Source organism: Carassius gibelio, chromosome B5 (assembly GCF_023724105.1).
Source record: "Carassius gibelio isolate Cgi1373 ecotype wild population from Czech Republic chromosome B5, carGib1.2-hapl.c, whole genome shotgun sequence".
NCBI classification, from domain to species: Eukaryota; Metazoa; Chordata; class Actinopteri; order Cypriniformes; family Cyprinidae; genus Carassius; species Carassius gibelio.
In genome coordinates, this window is record NC_068400.1 from 33,714,732 (window position 1) to 33,737,044 (window position 22,313).

The 22,313-nt window shown below is 35.8% G+C and overlaps 6 protein-coding genes and 5 non-coding genes across 15 annotated transcripts; 9 read left to right on the top strand and 2 right to left on the bottom strand.

Annotated features, from left to right (window-relative positions):
* The first annotated feature begins 16 nt into the window (after window positions 1-16).
* cb5h9orf78 (chromosome B5 C9orf78 homolog) lies at window positions 17-2,361 on the top strand. The gene is made up of 9 exons (XM_052557237.1): window positions 17-166; window positions 336-395; window positions 541-592; window positions 709-779; window positions 875-952; window positions 1,081-1,278; window positions 1,401-1,537; window positions 1,694-1,792; window positions 1,883-2,361. The coding sequence occupies exons 1-9, from the start codon at window positions 87-89 to the stop codon at window positions 1,975-1,977; spliced, it is 870 nt and encodes a 289-aa protein (XP_052413197.1). The 5' UTR covers window positions 17-86; the 3' UTR covers window positions 1,978-2,361.
* Window positions 2,362-2,657: 296 nt separating this feature from the next.
* Window positions 2,658-6,379, bottom strand: med22 (mediator complex subunit 22). Of its 3 annotated transcripts, none has more exons than XM_052557239.1 (5): window positions 6,266-6,379; window positions 5,377-5,531; window positions 5,212-5,292; window positions 4,926-5,134; window positions 2,658-3,200 (listed from the first exon to the last, which is right to left on the bottom strand). In XM_052557239.1, the coding sequence occupies exons 2-5, from the start codon at window positions 5,497-5,499 to the stop codon at window positions 3,011-3,013; spliced, it is 603 nt and encodes a 200-aa protein (XP_052413199.1). In that variant the 5' UTR covers window positions 5,500-5,531; window positions 6,266-6,379; the 3' UTR covers window positions 2,658-3,010. The 3 variants fall into 3 exon arrangements, with proteins under 3 accessions (XP_052413199.1, XP_052413200.1, XP_052413201.1); XM_052557240.1 differs by lacking the exon at window positions 6,266-6,379 and adding an exon at window positions 6,103-6,244; XM_052557241.1 differs by lacking the exon at window positions 2,658-3,200 and having other exon boundaries at window positions 3,628-5,134.
* rpl7a (ribosomal protein L7a) lies at window positions 6,344-9,497 on the top strand. Its single transcript, XM_052557238.1, has 8 exons — window positions 6,344-6,408; window positions 7,221-7,341; window positions 7,542-7,691; window positions 8,169-8,309; window positions 8,502-8,581; window positions 8,808-8,938; window positions 9,146-9,215; window positions 9,353-9,497. Exons 1-8 carry the CDS (start codon window positions 6,406-6,408, stop codon window positions 9,455-9,457), a joined length of 801 nt encoding a protein of 266 aa, XP_052413198.1. The 5' UTR covers window positions 6,344-6,405; the 3' UTR covers window positions 9,458-9,497.
* LOC127958925 (small nucleolar RNA SNORD36) lies at window positions 7,069-7,138 on the top strand. Its single transcript, XR_008154179.1, has one exon. It is a non-coding gene; the product is annotated as a small nucleolar RNA SNORD36 (small nucleolar RNA).
* Window positions 7,396-7,467, top strand: LOC127958928 (small nucleolar RNA SNORD24). The gene has a single exon (XR_008154181.1). It is a non-coding gene; the product is annotated as a small nucleolar RNA SNORD24 (small nucleolar RNA).
* Window positions 7,937-8,009, top strand: LOC127958926 (small nucleolar RNA SNORD24). The gene has a single exon (XR_008154180.1). It is a non-coding gene; the product is annotated as a small nucleolar RNA SNORD24 (small nucleolar RNA).
* On the top strand, window positions 8,624-8,700 carry LOC127958923 (small nucleolar RNA SNORD36). The gene has a single exon (XR_008154177.1). It is a non-coding gene; the product is annotated as a small nucleolar RNA SNORD36 (small nucleolar RNA).
* Window positions 8,990-9,061, top strand: LOC127958924 (small nucleolar RNA SNORD36). Its single transcript, XR_008154178.1, has one exon. It is a non-coding gene; the product is annotated as a small nucleolar RNA SNORD36 (small nucleolar RNA).
* A 416-nt stretch (window positions 9,498-9,913) lies between the features above and the next one.
* On the bottom strand, window positions 9,914-12,674 carry LOC127958194 (surfeit locus protein 1). The gene is given in 9 exon segments (XM_052556985.1): window positions 9,914-10,934; window positions 10,937-11,002; window positions 11,005-11,015; window positions 11,115-11,139; window positions 11,142-11,181; window positions 11,273-11,285; window positions 11,287-11,389; window positions 12,320-12,339; window positions 12,634-12,674. Coding segments are annotated over 9 exon segments (507 nt in total). The 3' UTR covers window positions 9,914-10,746.
* surf6 (surfeit 6) lies at window positions 12,593-15,102 on the top strand. Of its 2 annotated transcripts, none has more exons than XM_052557236.1 (5): window positions 12,593-12,825; window positions 13,019-13,117; window positions 13,287-13,484; window positions 13,585-13,664; window positions 14,220-15,102. In XM_052557236.1, the coding sequence occupies exons 2-5, from the start codon at window positions 13,024-13,026 to the stop codon at window positions 14,931-14,933; spliced, it is 1,086 nt and encodes a 361-aa protein (XP_052413196.1). In that variant the 5' UTR covers window positions 12,593-12,825; window positions 13,019-13,023; the 3' UTR covers window positions 14,934-15,102. The 2 variants fall into 2 exon arrangements, with proteins under 2 accessions (XP_052413196.1, XP_052413195.1); XM_052557235.1 differs by having other exon boundaries at window positions 12,594-12,820.
* A 302-nt stretch (window positions 15,103-15,404) lies between these two features.
* Window positions 15,405-20,740, top strand: kyat1 (kynurenine aminotransferase 1). 2 transcript variants are annotated; one of them, XM_052557234.1, is made up of 14 exons: window positions 15,405-15,523; window positions 15,760-15,841; window positions 15,953-16,011; window positions 16,705-16,852; window positions 16,974-17,123; window positions 17,221-17,307; window positions 17,396-17,521; window positions 17,904-18,024; window positions 18,109-18,185; window positions 18,326-18,415; window positions 18,498-18,684; window positions 19,290-19,366; window positions 19,466-19,552; window positions 19,981-20,740. In XM_052557234.1, exons 2-14 carry the CDS (start codon window positions 15,773-15,775, stop codon window positions 20,038-20,040), a joined length of 1,338 nt encoding a protein of 445 aa, XP_052413194.1. In that variant the 5' UTR covers window positions 15,405-15,523; window positions 15,760-15,772; the 3' UTR covers window positions 20,041-20,740. The 2 variants fall into 2 exon arrangements, with proteins under 2 accessions (XP_052413194.1, XP_052413193.1); XM_052557233.1 differs by having other exon boundaries at window positions 15,511-15,841.
* Window positions 20,741-22,313: the final 1,573 nt, after the last annotated feature.

Below are 22,313 nucleotides of genomic sequence, written 5' to 3' on the forward strand. Positions count from 1 at the left end.
CGTCCATAAACACAGACCGCCGACGTTGCGTACAGTCGTGTTAAGGTGTAAAATAAACATTAAATAATTCAACGCTTTTGGAAATCATGCCCCCAGGTAAGAATTTTAGGAGGAGGAAGGATGATTCATCCGACGAGGAAGATGATGAGACAAAAGCCGTGGTCAGGTAACGTAGATATATTTTCACTTTTAGGCCAAAAAGAGTAATATGTCCGTAACGTTATATAGAAAAGTATGTAACGTTAAATACTAAATTTATTCAGAGGCCACATTCAGACGCCTGTTTATATGTGAGAATATATGTAACAATGTTAAATTCAAACATATTTTCTAAGGTCCAAAGTGGATGAAGCTAAGGAGCTTCAAAGTTTACGAAAAAGGCAGCATGGAGTAAGGTTGGTCACAAGTCTCATTTTTATACGAATATAATCGTCTTTAAACGTTTTGTACATGTGTTCGTTTTACAGTGTGCAATTTCCAAGTTTTAACTAATGTATATAATTAATAATTGTAATTAATGTATACATTCTGCTCCTCCAGCATTGCTACGTTACTTGTAGGAGAGAAGCTTCCTTTGGAGGCTGAGCTTGAGGTACTTTTTTTTTTTAAAGCAAACTACATTTTGTATTACAGTGAAGGTCTTGCAGTGTTACAGTAAATGTATGATTTAAGTGGTTAAATATGGTCACTCCGTGTTTTGTGCATTAGGACGACCCATTTAAACTGAAGACTGGAGGTGTTGTTGACATGAAGAAAGTGAAAGACAGAAATCGAGACATGTCAGTGATATTATGGAGCCATGTTTGCTGTTTATATAAAGTTTATGTTTCTGTATTTTAAAAGTGAAATTATTAACATTTCTTATGCACTATAGGACAGCAGATGAAAACGACCTGAATCTTGGTACCTCCTTTTCTGCTGAGACTAACAGACGAGATGAAGATGCAGACATGTAAGTGCATGTATCCACGCAAACGATCTGTATTCTACATGATACTTGTTTTTGGTAAATTTTGCCTGCATTTAAATGTTTACATCTTCTCTCTCCTTCAATGTTTTTTTTTTTTTTTTTTAATTCAGGATGAAGTACATTGAGACCGAATTAAAGAAAAAGAAAGGCATGGTGGAGGCGGAAGAGCAGAAAGTGAAGGTGAAGAATCCAGAGGACCTTCTTTATGAGCTTCCAGAGAACATCCGCGTCAGTTCTGCCAAAAAGACAGAAGAGATGTTGTCCAATCAGATGCTGAGTGGAATTCCAGAGGTGGATCTGGGGATAGAGTAAGTAAAGACCAAAACGAATTCATTTCAGACATTTCCCTTTGCTCACATCCGAGATATTTCTTTATACTCCACCTAGCAATGGATTTCAGCTTTAAAACCCCTTTCCCCTTTCTTATCAGTGCAAAAATAAAGAACATCATCAGTACAGAAGAAGCCAAAGCAAAGCTGCTTGCTGAGCAGAGGAATAAAAAGAAGGACAGCGGGACCTCCTTTGTTCCCACTAACATCGCTGTGAATTATGTCCAGCATAATCGATGTAAGTGCACAAGTATATCTGAACTACCAGCACTTTGTATTTTAAGGTCATGTGCTTAGTACTCATGAATCAAGGAATTTCGTCTTCATAATTATTTACTTTCTTCCCTTAAGGACAAAGGTTTAAGTAATTTTCTGTATATTTTTTTCCTTCAAGTCTATCGTGAGGATGTAAACGCTCCTCAGAGACGACACAGAGAAGAACCCAAAGCCAAGCCGCTACGAGTAGGAGACATCGAGAAGCCAGTACCTGAGCGTAAGATCATATCTTATTTTGCTAAAAAGAATACATAGAACTGCATTTGTTGGATTTATATTAATGTTTAAACCTCTTCTCATTCTCCAGCTTCACCACCCAATTACCGCAAGAGGCCGAATAATGAGAAGGCCACAGATGACTACCACTATGAGAGATTCAAGAAGATGAACCGACGATACTAATCCTCCACCTTCGCTACACAGTCACCTAATCAGACACTTGTTTTCTTTCCTGTAGTTTTTTTCCCCTGTAGAATTAGAGATGTAAATATTTTTTACTGTATTCAAAAATGTGTTCATAGTTATATGAAGTCAAACATTTTACAAAAAAAAAAAAACTCCCCCCAAAACATTGGTCCTCTTTGCTAACTTTATGAAAATAGAAGAACATTTTGTTTTCATAATAATGTACCGTTCACCATGTTAATACATTAAGATTTGTGTTTCAGCTTGTGCAACAGTCTAGAATTGATTTATCACTTTATATGAATAAAACGTCATTGTTTTATTAAAGGTTATTTTTATTCTACAGACTTTGCTAATGAAATAAAGTAATATTACAACCTCTATTAGAGTTACAACATATTTCCTTTCCTCTTAGTTATTGCTTGGATGTCTTTTAATTACTTAAAATGGAAAGGTTTTCCTAAGGTAGCACAGCAATAAAAATATATAAATGTAAAAAAAATAAATAATAATAATAAAAGAAAAACAGTTTCTTGGCAGTCACATTTGGAAGAGCATTACATTGCACATATACTATGAAACATAAAATGAAATTTAACAACTTGTTTTGTTACTTAAATAGAGGAGCTAGATTTATTCCAAATGTATGCAGAAAAGTCTCATTTTAATATCCAAAACACCACTTGCTTGAAGTTGTTAAATAACCTAACTTGTATCTTTTGCACAACTACAATGAAAGTATAGCATAGTTGTAATTCTGCTCAAAGAGACATTACATTTAGCCAATAAACAGACTCAAAGACAAACACTTCTTTATTCCAATGTAGCGAGTTACCCAACTAAAATACTATTCATAGAAATGTTCTCAGCATTAATTCAGTGTCACTTTTGCAGGACAAAATCACATAATTAATTCAAGTAGTAGACTAGACTTGCAGTCTGCAGCTGGAGGTTTAAGATGGAGCTTATTATAATGGCAAATTGCATAAATGTGTAATCTAACTGGTCAATGAAGGAGGCCACCGGTATTTCATGACTGCTCACTAGTGCTGCTGCCGTGGCTGTTTAAGTTGCACTGTATGGACTCCTGGGTCCCCAAGTGGTCTGTATCCTCTGGGTTGGCACACGAGGGGTCAGAGGTCGTCTCAGGGGACCCCCAAATGTCCTGCCGATGAAAGGCCTCACAAAGTGGCAACTCAACACCATCCCACTGTCCACAGCTAGAAATGTTATACACACACACACGTTACACAAAAACGAACATTTCTTCGGTCCACTTCTGCCTAAAAACACCCAATAATCCATTAGGAGTATGTATGAATAATGCTGAACATTCATTCACTCATTACAAAACAAACTCACACAACATATGAAAAACCGGGAAAGTAAGCACAAGCAGGGAAAGGAAGTTGTGAAAAGCATTGCTACCGACATGTCTGGAACTGTGTGGTCTCATGACATTATTCTTCTGTTTGCTGTCTTTCTATACATTGAAAAGATAAGTGTAGAGTCAAATAATAAAACTGCTCAACAGATGAAAAGCAAAAGGCTGTAAGCAGTAGAGAATTTAGATTATGCACTCAGCAGAGGCGGAAGATAAATTCCAAATCAGAAATGAGCAAATAATAGATCAGACACTAAATGTGCTCTATTTTATCTTTGGTTTATTTATGAAATTTGAAATGACCAGTTGGTTTGTGAAAAAACTGACAAATATTCTGACATATTTTGAACAGGTACTAATGTGACCAACACTGTTTCTACTTAAAATGTCACCACAAAGAAAAAACACAGTCTAGTGCAATTTCAAACACTCCATAAATGATAAATATTACATTTTAAACATGACACATATGCCACTTTAAGCTAAATATTTTCCCAGTTTACACAAAAGTTTGATTGATTTAACAGAGAGAAGAAAAAAAAATCACTGCACTTATGGTTACCGTATATGGTGACCCCCCCCCCCCCCCCAAAAAAAAAAAAACCTGTTTCTTGAATGATTTTCTTCCCCTAAGCTAATTGATATGGTTCTTTAATTTTTACAATACGCACAGAACACTACATTCTTTTTTCAAAAATTCTAAAGTGCTTTGAATTTTGCAGCTCATCAGTACAGGCATCAAAATTAATGTGCTCAGTCTAATTTCAAATTTAGATTCACATGTACGTTTTTCTTTAAAAAATGTAGATTATTTCCAGAATTATTTCCAAAATGTCTCTTCTCATATAACTACTAATCTTTATACTGGTGTGCTTCAAAGACAGCATGAATAGATTTAAAATCTCTGAATATCATATTAACCTCTATTAAAATTAAACCCAAACAGCATCTCTAACAAGACTACCTTATGTACACATCCTAATTGCAAGTAAATCTTCTAAAACATAATGATTTAAGGCACCTGGATGGGAAATATTTAAAGGCACTTTTGCATAACAGATGGGTTTTCTTGTGCAAAATCAGTTATACTGAAAGTGCTTGATAACGTCTTGGGTGCGACTACAACATGAATATATGGTTTTTCTGTATGTTTGCTATATTATAAGCATAGCAGAAAAAGATATGTCTGGCTTTTAATAATTATGACAAGATGAATAAAGCGCAAGGGCCAAACAGTTTCTAAATGATCTTACTATGTAACTGAACTGGGTCAAAAGGAGAATGTACTCTTTCATTAGTCTTAAGGCACAATGGTATGATATGACTATGTATGGAGGACAAAAATGGCATGGTTTAATTCAAACAAATAGCAAACTAACATGCTTAGGCCATGATATTTTAGTAAAATGAAAACCGGTCAGAGCCTATAATTGGTTGTGCAAGTAAAAAATACCTTTGGCTCCATGTGTTATGTACTTATGATGCACATATGCATCACATTTGGTAAGCAAGGGAAGGCAGATGTGACTGCACACGTTTGGGATCACTGGTCTATTTGTACCTGGAGGAGTAATACTCTTCCTCGAGCTCATACAGGTCGATGGCAATCTCATCACGCAGGGAGATGAGCTTCTTGTCGCACTCTTCCTGCAGCGTGCGCAGCTGCTGGTTGCGGAGACTGATGGCCTCGTTGACAGAAGGGAAGTCATTCAGGATGAGGAACTGCTTCAGGTCTGAGACAAGTTTCATGAGAGACTCTCCTGCACGTACCTAAGACACATTAACATGGAAATGCCATCAAAGTCTAATATGTCCATTCATTATCATACTATAACTGTAGATCTTACAATGTTGGCAGCTCGAACGTGCATTTCATAGTGATCCTGCTCAGCTTGTGTTGCCCTGGAAACCTGAGTCTCATCTTCCACCTGACAGATGAGATGACCAGGTTACCGTCAAATTATACTGATAATGAATGTCACAAGGTCATAGCAAAATGCACATCAACACACCTTTGCTGTTTTGATTATTTCGGTGAAATTGTCTAGAATTGACCTGATGTCATCTTTAAGTCTCTTATTGTAGTTCTGCAGAAGAGTTTCTTTGCTTTGTGGGAGAACTCTCTGTGTGGCCATCACAGCGCTCTTCAGTCACACTTGACTCAGTGCTAAAGGGTCACAAACAAAACTTTAATGTTAGAACTGCAAAACGTTTTCACATTAACAGCTACATAATACATTTAATTAACAGCCACTGATTCACTTCTGACCCCTAACTGCAGCCACAGACTTATTTGTAAAAGGTTTTTATTAATACTGGTTGATACTTTATAGCAGTGTTTCCCAATCCTGTTTTAGATGTCTCCCTATTCAAACACACCTGATTCAACTCATCAGTCAAGACTCCAAGACCTCAAATGTGTGTGTGTGTGTCAGATAAGAGAGACATCAAAAACGTGCAGTGTTGAGGGGTTCTCCAGGACCAGGATTGGAAACCACTGCTTCGTAGTGTAAGTGATTTAGCAATAATTAATCCTAGGTTACAATTAGTCAGCTTTTATTTCACTCTAACGTTAAAGTTTTGTAAACGCCGTTATTATTTGTATATTTATAAAGTCCGTATAAACGTAGCTCGATACGGCGAAGCAGCTTTTAAGTAACCGCCTGTGAAAATGTCAATTTAACGAATGCCTAAAAGCGAAAACAAAAATAAAACCCAAATTAATGCGTTTGCGTTACCATTCGACATTTTGCTTCTCTCTCACACGCTAAAACTTTCCTAAACACCGCGTGCGGGTTTCTGTTACAACACCCCGCATGAATAATTAATGAAGTTATAAACTTTAAATAACTGTTGTTGTTATTATAAATTAGAATAAAGTTAATTAAAATTGTTACTCACTGCAATCACTCTGAATATCTCTTCAAATAAACATGAGCCTCCCGCATTTGTTCTGTCGCGTACAGATGATGTCACAACCAAATGTCGCGGTAGTTATATTTCCCACAATCCCCTTCTTCTTCCTTTCCGTCTGAACCAACATGGTGAGTGTGCGATGATTTTGACTGTGATGCCTTTGCTTTTTTTAAATCCTTAAGCATCGTGCTTTGTAATGTGTTCTAGGACTCCTAAAATATCGGTTATATAAAGTAAAGCACCAATGCTTGCTCTCTGAACGAAAATTGCAACAATTAAGTATTTAGATGAAGAATTGAAAGAATTGTGAGCTGTGTAGTGTCCGCTTACTGTCAGCGTTGACGCCTCGAGATGCTCGCCATTAGACCGGGAGCCTTGAAGGATTATTACCTGTGGGTTTAATGCAAACTCTCTTGATTATATATTTATTTTTATAAGATGTTTATTATGAAAACTTGACCATGGGTTTCAACGCGAATGCTAACCTATTTGTAGGCCAAAATGAATTGAGTTTGGCCCGCCGGTGGTTATTAAACACACAAGTGTCGCTGTATTGTACACTATTGTACACCTTTTGGTCAGTTTAAAAAGTATTTATAATTACTGAAAATACGTCGAGTAACCTTGTTTATCTGAGATGCTAAACCGTCTTAAGTTGCTGCAACGCATGTCACACCAAGTTTTGTTTATTATATATATATATATATATATATATATATATATATATGTGTGTTTGTATATGTATGTATGTTTTTTTTTTTTTGGTAGGGTTTCTTTTTTTTTGGTTTGTGCAATGATGTCTTGAATTTCTTCACCTGAACTCTTTTTGAAGAATACATCTTTTCAAAACTGAGCATTAGCACCAAAAAAACGGTTTTCTTTTCATCTTTCTGGTCATTTAGGATGATGAACTCATGAAGTATTGTGCATCTCTCCACAGCCTAAGGGAAAAAAGGGTAAGGGGAAGAAGGTGGCACCAGCCCCTTCAGTGGCCAAGAAGCATGAGGCCAAGAAAGTTGTGAATCCCCTGTTTGAGAAGAGGCCCAAAAACTTTGGCATTGGTGAGTAACAACCAGACCACAGATGAGAATGAGATTGTCAAAGAAAAAAAAAAGTGCAGATGATGTAATTAATATTTGCTATCTTAACAGCATTGCAGACAATCTTCCACCAAGATCGCTGATGCACATTTTTTGTCTGGAAACCAACTTGCAGTTTGTTGACCCTAATGTACTTTAAAGTCATGCACTTTAATCTCCAGGTCAGGACATCCAGCCAAAGAGGGATCTGACAAGGTTCGTGAAATGGCCACGGTACGTCCGACTGCAGCGCCAGCGGGCCATTCTCTACAAGCGTTTGAAGGTTCCCCCTGCGATCAACCAGTTCACCCAGGCTCTGGACCGCCAGACCGGTAAGTTATTCACTCAACTAGAGTCTCTTGACTTTCTGGTGCTGTTCATACAACAATGCTTGTAGAGGTCAACTGATAATGAATCAATGGTGAGTTTTAAATCGATAACCTGAACAAAAACTTGATTGTAAAAGTGTTGCACTTAATTGGATAATGAACACTGACTTGAACATTACCGTAATAATCAGTTATGATTCAATTGTTGAAAATATCGGTCAACCTCTTAATTTAGGCATTTGTGAATGTGCAGATGATGTGAAAGAATATTTGCTATCTGAATAGTCAATGCGGACAATTTCCACCAAGATCACTGATGCACTGTTTTATATTATTGCGGTTTAATTCCGCTTGGATTGTACTGTAAAATTAGTGATGACTTTAGTGAAGTTTTCAATGTTAATTTGGTCTTGACATTGGTGCTGGAATTAAAAAGCTAATTTTGGCTGTGTTACTCTTAACTCTGAAATCTTCTTGAAGCTACCCAGCTGTTCAAGCTGGCCCACAAGTACAGGCCCGAGACCAAGCAGGAGAAGAAACAGAGACTGCTGGCTCGTGCTGAACAGAAGGCTGCTGGAAAGGGCGACGTGCCCACCAAGAGACCACCAGTCCTCCGCGCAGGTGGGTGTTTTTAGTGTCTGTCTTTTTCCTTGAAGACACCTTTCTGGAGTTGCAAGTTGCATTTTTCCATTGATCTCAACCTTTTTGACTCTCAGGCCCATCCTTTGTCCAGGACAATATTTGACTACCCTCCTGCGTTTCGTTTGATTTGGAAATGAGTCTAAACATGTGTTAACACTTGTTCCTTCTCAGGTGTGAACACTGTAACCACACTAGTGGAGAGCAAGAAGGCACAGCTGGTCATTATTGCTCACGATGTGGATCCCATTGAGGTGAGGGTTTTCTACAGGATACAGAAATCTTGTTATGGTTGTCTGCAATGATGTCTTGAATTTCTTCACCTGAATTCAAACTGAAGATCAAAAATACGAGCTTTTTAACCCTGAGCAACAACCACTTACTGGAGCATTTCTGTAACTTTTCAGAACTGTTCTGCTTTTGTTTTGTGTCATTATATCAGACTGCTGAATTAAGTGATTGATGATTGTTCTTTTGTAGCTCGTGGTGTTCTTGCCTGCTCTGTGCCGTAAGATGGGTGTCCCATACTGCATTGTAAAGGGCAAGGCCAGACTTGGCAAACTGGTGCACAGAAAGACCTGTACCTCTGTTGCCTTTACACAGACCAACCCGTAAGTAAAACTTTTTTTTTTTTTTTTTTTTTTTTTGTGCTGCACATCATTAGGCTATGATGTATGAATTTCTTCAACTGAACAACCGTGTGGTTACAAATGAGCTTTTTAACCCTGAGCAAAATGATTTGCAGTTGATTTGTAATTTGGCCATTACAGAGATGAGACATTTTGTGGCTAACCTTGTTTTTCTTCACCCATCTTCAGCGAAGACAAAGCAGCTCTTGCTAAGTTGGTGGAGGCCATCAAGACCAACTACAATGACCGATATGAGGAGGTCAGTTTATTGGCTGTAGTGCTGATCAGTTCACATTTTGATGACATTGCTTCAGTTAGCCTAACTTTTATACATTCTCCTAATTGATGTCTTAATGTATATCTAATGTTTGTTTCTTCCATTTCCATTGTCTTCAGATCCGTCGCCACTGGGGAGGCAATGTCCTGGGTCACAAGTCAACTGCTCGCATTGCTAAAATCGAGAGGGCAAAGGCCAAGGAGCTGGCCACTAAACTGGGTTGAGCTCCTGTCTTGTTTAATAAATAATGATCTCACAAAGTGACTGGAGTTTGAATGGTTCTTTAAAATTTGTAAATCTAAGCCAATGCATGCAATTAGAAAACATTTCTAAACATTTAGAGAAGTCTATAAGAGTTAAAACAATTAAGAGACTGTCAGTTTTCCAAACTTTACTATTAATGAAATTTAAATGAAACCAGCTGGGTTCTAAAACTTTCACTCACACATTTAAAAAATGTAACAACTATTTAAAGCCACTTATTTTTTGGTTTAAAATGTGAGATTCTGATCTGGCCTCCTATGTATTTTTCAAAAATATCTGATTTTGGAAAATTATTTCCTTTTGTAGAATTTCTTAACTCTTTTCATTCTGTGGCCTCCTGATTGAGAACCCTTGTTCTAGAGGCTAGATTTCACTGTGCAACTTTAGTATCCAAGTAATTGTACAAACACTTGTTTTAAACAAATCCATGGTTTTATTACCAGTACAGAGTTAAACGTAATATTAAATATATTCCATGAGGTCAAAGTGCTGAATAAATCTCATAAAGCAATGCGCTTAATGAATTTTACAAACCACATGTAGGAGGTAGCAGCACATAATCCATACCTAAAAGAAAAATGAACCGTTAACTTCAAAGTCATTGTTAAGATTACAAGCTAACTTTTCTTTTATACTTTAATACATGCAACGCCTGTAAATATTAAAAACCAATTCTGTTAAGGTATGAAAATGGATTAGCAAAGTTAATCAAACCATGTGATGACATATTGCATGTGTTCATTCTTCAAGGTTACTCTTGTCTGCTCTCCTATTGACCCACCAGGTATTGTGTTGTCTGAATAAAAAAAAGAGATTCTAACAGATTTGTGCACTTTTCTAATCAAAACTTTTTATAGCTTTGTACACCATTACAATCACCAAACATTAGTATTAAGAGCAGTTATAACCAAGCACAGCATCAATGAAGATTTCCTCAGCACCAGTGACCTTCGCCACGGCCTCCAGGTCACGGGAGTGCAACCTATTCACTTCCACATTATTGTTTAGGGACAAATGGTTTCCTCTGCTCAGTTAAACGCATCATACCAACAAGATCCAACACTTCAGTCACCTTTTAGAAAATATAAACACCTCTTAATTATTCAAAAAGGTTGAGAAAATGAATAAAGCAAGCTCGTCTGTTGATAATGTTTACACCTGGATTTGATTCAAAAGAAAGGAAGAAAGTTTATCTGCCTTTTCATTCTAGTTTATGGTCTGATTTTATCTTTTGGTACATAACCTCTGTTCACCAAGATAGTGATCCTAATAATTTGATCCAGAAAGCCAGATCAGAGTGCAAAGCAAGTGTATGGAATTCAAATTGTGTGTGTTTGTACCCTAGATTAGTACAGTAGAATGGTGTAATGACATTAGCTCCACTCTCCCCGCTGGAGGAAATCCTGCCTGCCCCTCTCTCAGGGTCCACAGGGGAGCAGGCAGGACATACAGCTCTTTAGAGTGGTCAAAGTGTCCTCGCATCTTTACTCGACTGTACTCCAGCTGATTTCCATAGGACTGTCAAACACAGATTACATCACCATTTCATCAAAACGTGTAATCTTACAAACACTAGATATTATAGATTATGGCACATAGATTTGGAAAGAGACTCACTCTGCAGGAAGTGGGATAGGCTCTGAAGTTCACGGATCAACTCCAACTTCCACTTTCTGCATTTCAACTACAAGATCAAATGAAATGCTTTTCACAAACAGCTAATAGCTGTTTAAATTGTGTTTTTTATCAGATAAACACCAAGCTCATGCCGTTACCTGCCATGTTCCATGTGACCGGTATTAACAAGAGAAGCCACTTCAGGAAGGAGTCTTCTCCTTTCTCTGTTCCCGCAACAGTGGAACTTGACCGTTGACTATACCTGGCTAGATTACCTATAGGAAAAAAATTATTTTATACTACTATTAAAAAATTTGGGGTCAGCATTTTATTATTATTACAAAAATTATAATTTTATTCAGCATGGATGCAGTGTTACAGTCTAACATTGACATTTTGTTGATCATAATTACAAGAAATATTTGAATGATTTTGGAACGATCGTGACACTGAAAACTGGAGAAATGGCTGCTGAAAATTCAGCTTTGCCATTACATGATTAAATTACATTAAAATTAAATATATATTCACCTGTTAACTGTCACCCGGCCCCTTGGGGTCATGACTAACTATATATCATTAGAAAGGTCTAAGACTCCTAAATAGATATTTTACCAATATTTTTTGTTAAACAATTATGTAGGAAAAGTAATTGATTAATCTATGGCAAGAGTGCACCAATAAAACATACATCATCACAGGAGTTCTGACCTTTGTCAAAAAAAAAAGTCTTCTTTGTTGCCTTTTTCTCGATCACACTTTAGAAATCATCAGAAATTATGCATCACTTGAAAACTTACAAACACAAAATTCATGCTATGAAACCCGTTTTAAATTCAAACATTACATTACCATGAAAATGTTACATCAAAATCATGTTACAAAATGTTTTCAGACATGAATTATATGTATTAAAAAAATTAGGTTTGCTTCATGCATTTTCAAGTCTATGTTCAAAAATGTGAGTGACAGTTAACAGGTTAAAAAATTATTTTAATAATATTCCTCATTATTAAAATTAATTGTGTTTTGATTAAACACATGCAGCCCTGGTGAGAATAAGAGACTTATTACTGACCTCAGAGTTTTTAATGGTATTGTAGTGAGTTTAGTCAATAATCAAGAATATAGTAATGAGCAAGCTGAACAGAATTACACCGGAGCACTGGAGCATCCTGACGACTGAAAACACCCTGTCGTGTCACCAATAGGGTGAGACGATGTTCTGAGAAAAGAAAAAAGAAAACACAGTCGAGCTGTCAAAGAGTGAGAGTCTGACAAAAAACATTTAGATAAAAAATGAAAAACTTTATTTAAGGATCGCTTTATGAGGGGGAAATTAAAATGAATTTACGTAGCCTCGGATTATTTTAGATGCGCTATTAGAGCGCATCAGCATTAATCTGAAACTACTCATATTATCTGAAATTGTTATAATCTAAACAGCAACTGCAGGTCATAACATGCCCTGAGCACTCGGGGGAATGTTTTCAATGTAACCCTTTCCGGGGAATCCGACCCATTCCTGCGCATGCGTGAGATCGTACACACGCGGGGCATGTTTCTGAATTTGTGTTTGGCGAGGTTATAAGGGATATTGTATATTGTATACATTTCAAGGGTTTTATCCGAAGGATCCCTTTATAGCATTCTCAGCTGATGAAACGCACCACAACAGTTTCGACTGAAGTTTTTGATTGAGCGAGGTAAGGTAAATATACCGTACAAGTCAAACGAATAGTGGCACGTTTATTAAATGTATTGATTAACATATTTGGTATTGTTGTCCTAAAATACTGCTTAGGTTTCGCAGAACTCGTTATTTTGTTTTGAGCTGTTTGGTGATGACTTTACATATATGCATGTCTGTATTTATTAATTTGTTGTTCGTTTATTTATAATAGGAAACATGGCCAGCCTCGCTGCGAAGTATGATTACCTAGAGAAGCTGACCCGTAAAGTATGCGTGTCTCACAAGCACGAGCCAAAGAATAGACCCTATGGTAAAGTTGCATATTAATTACTCTGTGAATAAAGAACAGACACCAGCAGCAGTTATGCCATTTGTGTGGCTGGTTTATTTATTCATTCAAAGTTTGTATTTTTAAAGTCAATAGTAAAATGTGTATATATATAATATAATGATTGAAGTTTAATTTATTCCCCTTTTAGTTCCATACCAAGGCAGTGGGGTTAATGATGGTGCTCCTTCAAACAAGAAACAAAAGACCAATCAGACGCCAACAAAAGGAGATAACATGAGTGCAAACCAAAAGAAACCAATCCTAAAGAGCACTCCGCCTGCAGCACCTCCAACTCAGAGAAAAACTGTCCAGAATGGGATTTCAGAGACACAAAAGAAGACTGAAGGTAAAAAGTAGTTTGTAAAGCGAGATTAGTAGTGTATCTAGCATGCCTTATTATTGTTGAATAAAATGTGATTGCATTCTTCCTGATTCATTTCTATTAGGTGGGACATCAAAAGAATTTAATGCTGTAGACATTCTTCGTCAGAGACTTCACCAGAAGATTGAGGAATCTCGAGGACAGGTACATGCTCAAGTTGGACTAAAATATTGAAATCGATCTCGGTTAAAAGAATGTTAAATGTTTGAATGTTAAGATGCTGAATCACTTTATTAAACGATAGTTCACCCAAAAACAAAACTTCTGTCATCACTTATGATCTTCTGCGGAACACAAGAGAAGATATTTTGAAGAAAGTGGGTAACCAAAGAAGTTTCTGGTCCCCATTAACTTCCAAATTATTATTATTTTTCATACTATGGAAGTCAGACAAACTGTTTGTTTGGGCTCATTCTTTAGAATATCTTATTTGTGTTCAAAAGAATAACAAAACTCATACAGGTTGAGGGGGGAGTAAATGATAACATAATAACATTTTTTGGATGAACTATCCCTTTAAAAATGCCATGTTTAACTTTATGAGTCAGAGAAATTAATTGACCATAAATGCTAAATTATGACTTTTTTGCTGTAAAAACAAGATTAAGTAAAAGTATTAAATAGAAAAAGTTACATTTATTATATCATTCCTTAAAGAATTTTTAAGCCAAGCCTTTAAGTCTGTTTTTTTTTCCCCAGGGTCCTCCTAAAGACCCCTCCTCTGAGGAGATAAAGAAGAAACGAGAGAGACGAAAACAAGAAAGGGAGCGTCGGAAGAGGAAAAGAAAAGAGTTTCGAATGAAAAAGTTAGCAGATGCTGCGGGTTTACAGGCAGGAGAAGAGGAAAAAGAGACAGCAAATCAGAAATCACAAAGCACTTCTACATCAGGCCCTCCTGCCAAACAAGAGCAGAGCCTCATAGTCTTCAACAAGATGGAGGTGGGAGAAGACTATGTGGACAAAGGGACAAAGATGATGGAGAAAAAAAAGAAAAGAAAAGTGAAGGGAACGCTGACTCCGCTCACTGGCAAGAACTACAAACAGCTTTTAACACGCATTGAGGCGAGGAAAGCTCACCTGGAGCAGCTTAGAGAGAAGGATGAAGGGAAAGCAAAAAAAGAGGAAGAGAAGATGAGGTGGACCAATGTTCTCTACAAAGCTGAAGGCATGAAAATCAAAGACAACGAGGAACTCTTGTGTGCATCATTGAAGAAGAAGGAGAAAAGGAAGGCTCAGAAAAAAAAGAAGTGGGTACAGAAGAGCCAGCAAGTCGTGGAGAAGATGCAAAAGAGGCAAGACAAGCGGAGAAGGAATATTAAGAAACGCAAAGATGCCAAGGTGGAGAAACGCAAACAGAGGGCAAGGAAAAAGGGTTGTGTCCTGCCTGAGGATCTCAAGAAGGCCAGCTTCTAGGCAGAAAGGATGAAAAGAAGTGAGAATTGGTAAAAGGCAGAAAGGATCATGCTCGTGGGGACTTCGCCTTGTTTAAGAGCATTTAAAAAAAAAAAAATGTATTGAAATGTTTTCTTCTGTTGTCACTTTTAAGATGTCAACTTTATAAAGAACGTATTTTGTGTCCATATATTGTGTCCATATTTTGTTAACCCAAGGTTGGGCATTTATCTATATTCGTGCATTTTATCCAAAGTGACCTACAATAGATGTACATAACATTTGTCACAGAGCCAACAATATTAATGGAGTACTATTAAAGGCATATTAGAGTGCGAGGTGAGGAAACCAATTTTTTCTCTCTCTCTCTCTCTTTCTGTTCTGCATATTTAAAATTGTACAATAAGAATGGTAGCTACAAATATACAACAACGTATATGTCAATTAGTGTTAGCAGTCACTGGCCCCGCCCACAGCGGAAGTACTCTTACAAAAATAAAGAGTGCTGCCTGAAGATGGAGCTCTGCTCGAATTCTCATTGGCTCAGCCTCAGGAAGACGCTTGAGAAGACGTGTGACGTCTTTAACAGCTGGGAGAAGTAAATGAACAAGGTTGGGGGCAAAACAGAAAGTTTTGTGTATTCGTTTTTTAGATTACAATATGAAATCGTCATTTACCACAGTATTTTATCCTCTGTTTGTCTCTTAAATCTCTAAATTCTAAGGACAGGACTGCTGTTATGTTATTGAATTATCGACTGAGACATTTAAAGGTTGACCGTTCAACTGCTAGAGATTTGCCATGTTTCTAATCTCCTACTATGTGTGTTACTGATTTACGGCTTTAGCAGTAACAGTGGGATGTGGAGAAGAGCGGCGGTAAATGGACCTTGGCTCTCGATCAGATTAGTAAACGCGGGTTTTCATAAGGTATGAAATATTTCACACTCGATCGCTTCACCTGTATGCATGATCAAGCTGCGGTTTAGTAATGTACAAAAAAATTTTTCTTATCGCATGATTTTCTTCTTGATTACGCAGGGCAAAATGTCTCGTAAGTTGCACGCGAGAAGAATTGAAGGAATTGACAAGAATATATGGTAATTGAATTTCATGGCCTATAAATAAAGTGAAAGTATAAATTGGTAGACTAAGTTAATCATATAGTGCTTACACGGCACTTGCCAAATAAGGATAAATACATTGATATAAAATAGCACATTAAGTTATTTATTTTTATTATCATTACTATTATTATTACAGCTACGTTTCAGTATAATATATAATATATATATATATATATATATATATATATATATATATATATATTCCCAATCTCGGCTTGTTGCTTTATCAATAGTTTTCGTAGATATAATTGACATTAGTTTTATTATTATTATTATTATGCAACAAATGTAATCTACTTAACGGACGTTTTTAGCTGTGAACGTCTTTTTCTTTCTTTCTTTTTTTCCCGTTTTCATTATTATAATTTACATCAACATGAATAATACAATGCCAAAGTTCACTGCTGGTTATATATGCTTTATATAATCGTGTATGTGACGAATAAAAACATCTTGAACAATAACAATGTCCTCCATTTTTAAAATTGGTAATCGCAATAACAGTTTTGATCGCAAGATGGCGCCAATTAGCAACTCTAGTATTTCAGTGAGCTGTGTAGTAATAATAATAATAGTTTAGTATTCCCACAAGTAAATGAACTCAAATTTTTGTTCATTTAAATTTTTAAAACGGCATGCTATTCCTTTTGTGTATGTCATCTGTAGGGTGGAATTCACTCAGCTGGCTGCTGACTATAAGGCTGTGAACCTGGGTCAGGGGTTCCCTGATTTCTCCCCTCCTAGTTTTGTTCAGGAGGCTTTCTGCAAAGCCCTGAATGGAGGTTTCTCTATGCACCAGTACACACGTGCTTTTGTAAGAAATTAAAAATTCAAGTCCTTTGCTCACTTTCAGTTTGTTTAGTAAATGATCAACTATCACTGCATAATAATAAGTGTACCTTTTGCTAAACAATCTTAAATATGCGGTAATACAGGGCCACCCAAATCTTGTGAAGATCCTGGCCAAGTTCTTCAGTAGGATTGTTGGCCGGGAAATAGACCCAATGGAGGATATCTTGGTTTCTGTTGGAGCATATCAAGCACTTTTCTGTACCTTCCAGGCTCTCATTGATGAGGGTGATGAGGTGACAATATTCATATTCAGTTAGTAGACAATAAACAAAACACAGTTTATGTTCAATATGTGATATCAGAATGCATTTGTTTCCCTTTCTTGTTTAGGTGATTATTGTGGAGCCATTCTTTGACTGTTATCAGCCAATGGTAATGATGGCGGGAGGAACAGCTATATATGTGCCCCTTAAACCAGTATGTTCATATATCACGTGACAAGATCTGTTTGCTTGATCTGAGATTTAAAGGTCTGTTTTGAATAATATTCGCTGTGTATTAACAGAGGGAAGGATGTGGTCCTGTTCTATCCAGTGCTGACTGGGTGTTGTCTCCTGAAGAGTTGGCGAGTAAATTTAGTCCTCGTACCAAAGCCATTGTCATTAACACTCCTAATAACCCTCTTGGCAAGGTGAGTCAGTCACCAACAAATGGAGGACAGTTTTACCCATTCCTATATTGGTGTCCAATCTGTTTCTTATACAAGTGAATTACATGAAAATGTTAAGAAAATCAAATCAAAAGAATGAGCTTAAAATGTCATTGTTTTCAAAATAAATCTGTTGCAACATAAATGTATTTACTGTCACTTTTGGTCAATTTAATGCATCATCGCTGAATAAAAGTATTAATTTCTTAAAAAAAAAAAAAAAAAAAAAAAACGTACTGACCCTAGATCTTTAAATGGAAACGTAATTAATCTAAAAATGTAAACAGAGTTGACTTTTCAGGTCAGTGTGTACAATTTTTACCACAGAGACAAATTCAGCCTAATCTTAAGTGGTTTCTTGAAGGTCTACCAGCGTAAGGAACTTCAGATGATTGCTGACTTGTGCATTAAACATGACGTCATTTGCATCAGCGACGAGGTGTACGAGTGGCTCACGTATGATGGAACAAAACATGTGAAAATCGGTAAGAGCAGAACTGTGCAGGTAGTGCGATTAATCACAGTTTTGTGGACTTTTAAAGTAACATACCTTTTTTTTTTTTTGACAGCCAGCCTGCCAGGTATGTGGGAACGCACTGTCACCATTGGGAGTGCAGGCAAGACTTTCAGTGCCACAGGATGGAAGGTGAGATGGTCGAATTCAACAGTATTTGTTTCTTGCAGTGTTATATCCCTCTGTTGACTGGCTGGAAGTGTCATGGTGAAAAGGTTCAGTATGCATACACAGCATGCAGGTCATTAAATGACTCTATTATTTTAATGTAGGTGGGTTGGGCAATGGGACCAGGACATATCCTAAAGCACTTAAAAACCGTCCATCAGAATTCAGTGTACCACTGTGCCACAGCTGCCCAGGTAAAACAGTGCTAATTATTAAGGCGTAAAATGTGTGTAATTTGTTTTTAGTGGGCTGACATTGTCAAATGTTGTTCTTAAGGAGGCCGTAGCAGTAGGTTTTCAGAGGGAATATGATGTATTTGGCACAGAGGAAAGCTATTTCCACCAGTTACCCAAACATCTTCATGAAAAGCGTCTGAGGCTGGCAGATTGTTTGAAGAGCGTTGGCCTAAAACCTATACTACCCCAAGGAGGATACTTCATGATCGCAGATATCTCGAATCTTAGTAAGTAACAGAGACAAAAAGATAGAACAAAGTATTAAAGCAACAACTTTGATTAATGCATGGATTATACAAATATAATTTTCATATCTGAGAATTCTAGAATCCAGAGATGAGGTGCTTTTATGTTTTTGACATCTTTTGAGCTCTTGTTTATGGTAATAAACACACAATTTATTGTTACTACACTTTTTTTTTCCAGGTTTATTTAACAAAGATATAAAAAAATCATTTTATAGGGTTTATACTTACGAAGATATACTGTGTATGTATATGTGAATATATATATATATGTATAATGTTATAGAATTATAAAAAATATATATTATACTGTAAAAAAAATAAAAAAAATAAAAACACTTAAAAGTTTAAGGCAACCAGTGTATAGAATATTTCTATAATTTAGGGTTTTATTAATTTCCAGAAAAAGTTTAAAGTTCTCTGATATATCCATGTTTTCCACGAGTAGGGGAATCTTCATAATATGAGAAATCAAAGTTTAAAAAAGCTACACTGTGTGATAGCAATTATAATTGTTTTGACATGATTATTTCAAAATAAAGTTTGTTTTTAATATTGCCTTTCGTTTATAAATGTTTTTCTACAAGATGTTGATCTTACTGAACCTAGCACTGAAGATGAACCCTATGACTACAGATTTGTGAAATGGCTCATAAAAGAGAAGGTAAGCAAAAACATAGCATTTACAGTGGGTTATTAAATATTCTCATATAATGACATTTGTGAGCAAATTAAGTTATTTAAATTCTACTCTTCTGAATAGGGACTGGCCACTATCCCTGTGTCTGCATTCTACAGCTCGGAACACAGAAATGAATTCCAGAAATACATCCGATTCTGTTTCGTTAAGGTATTTTTACCACAAATGCAGAACATAAAATTTAGAACATTCCAAAAATAAAGTTCTTTATAATTATTTAGAATGTTAATATTGTTAGGTTTTTTTTCATTAACAATAATATTAAGTATATTTAATTTAATATCCTTTTAAAAACTGCCAGCATTGTTAATTTTATGCTTTAGAAACTCATTAAGTTTAGTTCGCTTCATTAAAAGTAATTTTACTTTAAATTACTTTTAATAAACTAACGATAAGCCAACTGTTACTTATTTACATGAGCTAACATGGAAACTTTTTTTTGTTGTTATATGGATTGCTTTCTGTAAGTGAATAGTACATTGTCTTACTAAATCAGGAAAAGAGATTTCCATTGTGATCTGTTCACCTTGTTAAAATGTTGTATATTATTTAATTAATCTTTTTGTCAATATTAATAGGAGGACTCAACCCTGCAAGCAGCAGAGGACATACTGAGGCAGTGGAGTGACAGCAAATGAAAAATATTGACAGTACAAGCCTTGGACAGACTAAAAAACTTGAAAAGCAAGAGATCATACACAATAACAAATCTTAAATGAGGTTTATGGTAGTTTGGGATATGAATATTTTTTTTAAAAGAAAATTGTTTGTTATTAGGCTTACAATTAACTATATGGCAGATGAACAGATGGTGTTAATTGCATCACAAAACAGAGGCATGAAAATCTTGCATGGCATGTGTGGTTAAAAATGGAAATGAGAATCACTGTTCCCATGATAACAATTAATATTATCTAATATTAGTATCAGTATAATTTTATGCTCAAAACACATGAGTGGTTGCAATCTTTTTCAACCGCTTCAGCGTTATTGTTCTTTGATTGTAATGTTCTCTCACTTTTTTTGGTCATTGTATTGACACATATTTCCTTCCTCTCTGGATTATACCTTGAATTGCATCACTGCCTGTTATTACTGGATCCACTCCAAGTTACGAATTACAAATCAATAGATTTCATTTCATGTTAAACTGTTTTATTAATTTGTACAATGTAAGTGTTATGTTGAGCCATTTCCATAAAAATATTGCTAACTACCTCATAAATCTGCATGTAAATCTAAATCACTTTATTTGTGGATGTTCTAAACACTGTCACCAATATTTTTTTTTTTTTGCCACATTTCTGCAGGAGGAAGCAATAAAGTTTAATTTTCACACACTGATATATGTTTAAAATAATAGACACAATTAAAAAATGTTTACATTTTATTTCTATAATATAAAATTAAAGCATATAGCCTTTGTTATTACAGTAGATCATTGGGTAAATGCCAAAATCCACTGCAACCTAAAAGGAAACAAGGTCATAGTGGGGACGTGGTTCCATTTCTTTCTCGTCAATAAATTTATTTGACCCTTTCCATTAATAGTATACATTAAAAAGTACTTACACTTAGAATCTGAATTATTGAGAGGTATATTGCTGAACTTTACACAGAGGTCATAAACAATCAACACAATAACAGCAAAAACTACAGAAGAAAATGTATGTTTTGTTAGACTCTCTGTATAGAAATTATACTATGGATACATCTCACAGTGTGACATTGTTTCTTTTTTTTCACTCTGATATTTTAGTTTTTCGTTCAACCTGACAAATTCTGATAATCAAAAAAAATAGGAAAATAAAAAAAGTTCTCAGGTGTGTTTTGTAAGAAGATTCAATTTTTTAAAGAAGAATGGGCTTATTATTAATTATAAATAAATAAAAAAAGCAACCAAAACTACCCCATTGAGGAAAACAGACAGACAGGATCAGGAAACCACAAGGATATATTAGACAATGAACTGCAAACACAAGGAGAATAAATAGGGAGCAAACAAAAGGCAGGTAACAATGGAAACACAAGTGGGGCTACTGAACCAATAATCAGGTAACAAGGTGAGCAGGATTGAACATGAGAGCACATGGCACACAGAAACAAACAAAACAAAGCCATGTGCTCATGCAAAACAAGACATGAACAGGCAGCTATGATAAAAACACAAAACGGCTAAAAAAAAGCACACAGCTGTGCTAACACGAATCGTGTTGCACACTGAACATGACAACACAAGAGTGCATGGCTAATGAAGACCTAACCAAGCACTCACAAGACGAGTGTTTGTCCTGTTTGTTTTCATTCTTGTACCCAATTTATATTATAAAGTGGTGGAATTTATGAGGTTTAATCTCACCTTGTGAACATTAGCAGAATCAGAACATAGTTTCATACACTCACAACTTAGACCAACAGCAGCTAAACATAGAGCTGCTTATAGATGAATTGGTGAACTTTGCCACATTAGCAAATTCTGAACTAAACTGAACCTGAATATTGACGCTATCATCTGTAGAGCTGCAATAAAGCTGAAATTAAATTTGTTTAATAATTTTTTTGACATTGACATTCATTGACATTGTTGCTTTTTAACATGAAGCTACTTCAAAACATTGCCTTTTAATGTGTGTAGACTTAAAAATAAAGCTGCTTAAAAGGTTCTTCACAGCAATGCCAAGAACCATTTTTGGTACCACAAAGAACCATTCAGTCAAAGGTACTTCAAAGAACCATCTCTTTCTTACATTTATATAATCTGAAGAACCTTCTTTCACCACAAAGAAACTTTTGTGAATGTCCTACAGATGTTAAAGGTTCTTTATGGAACTATTTAGAAAACGGTTCTTCTATGGCATCATGAAGCTCCTTTATTATTAAGAGTGTATATGTGTTTTTTGGCACTAGGATA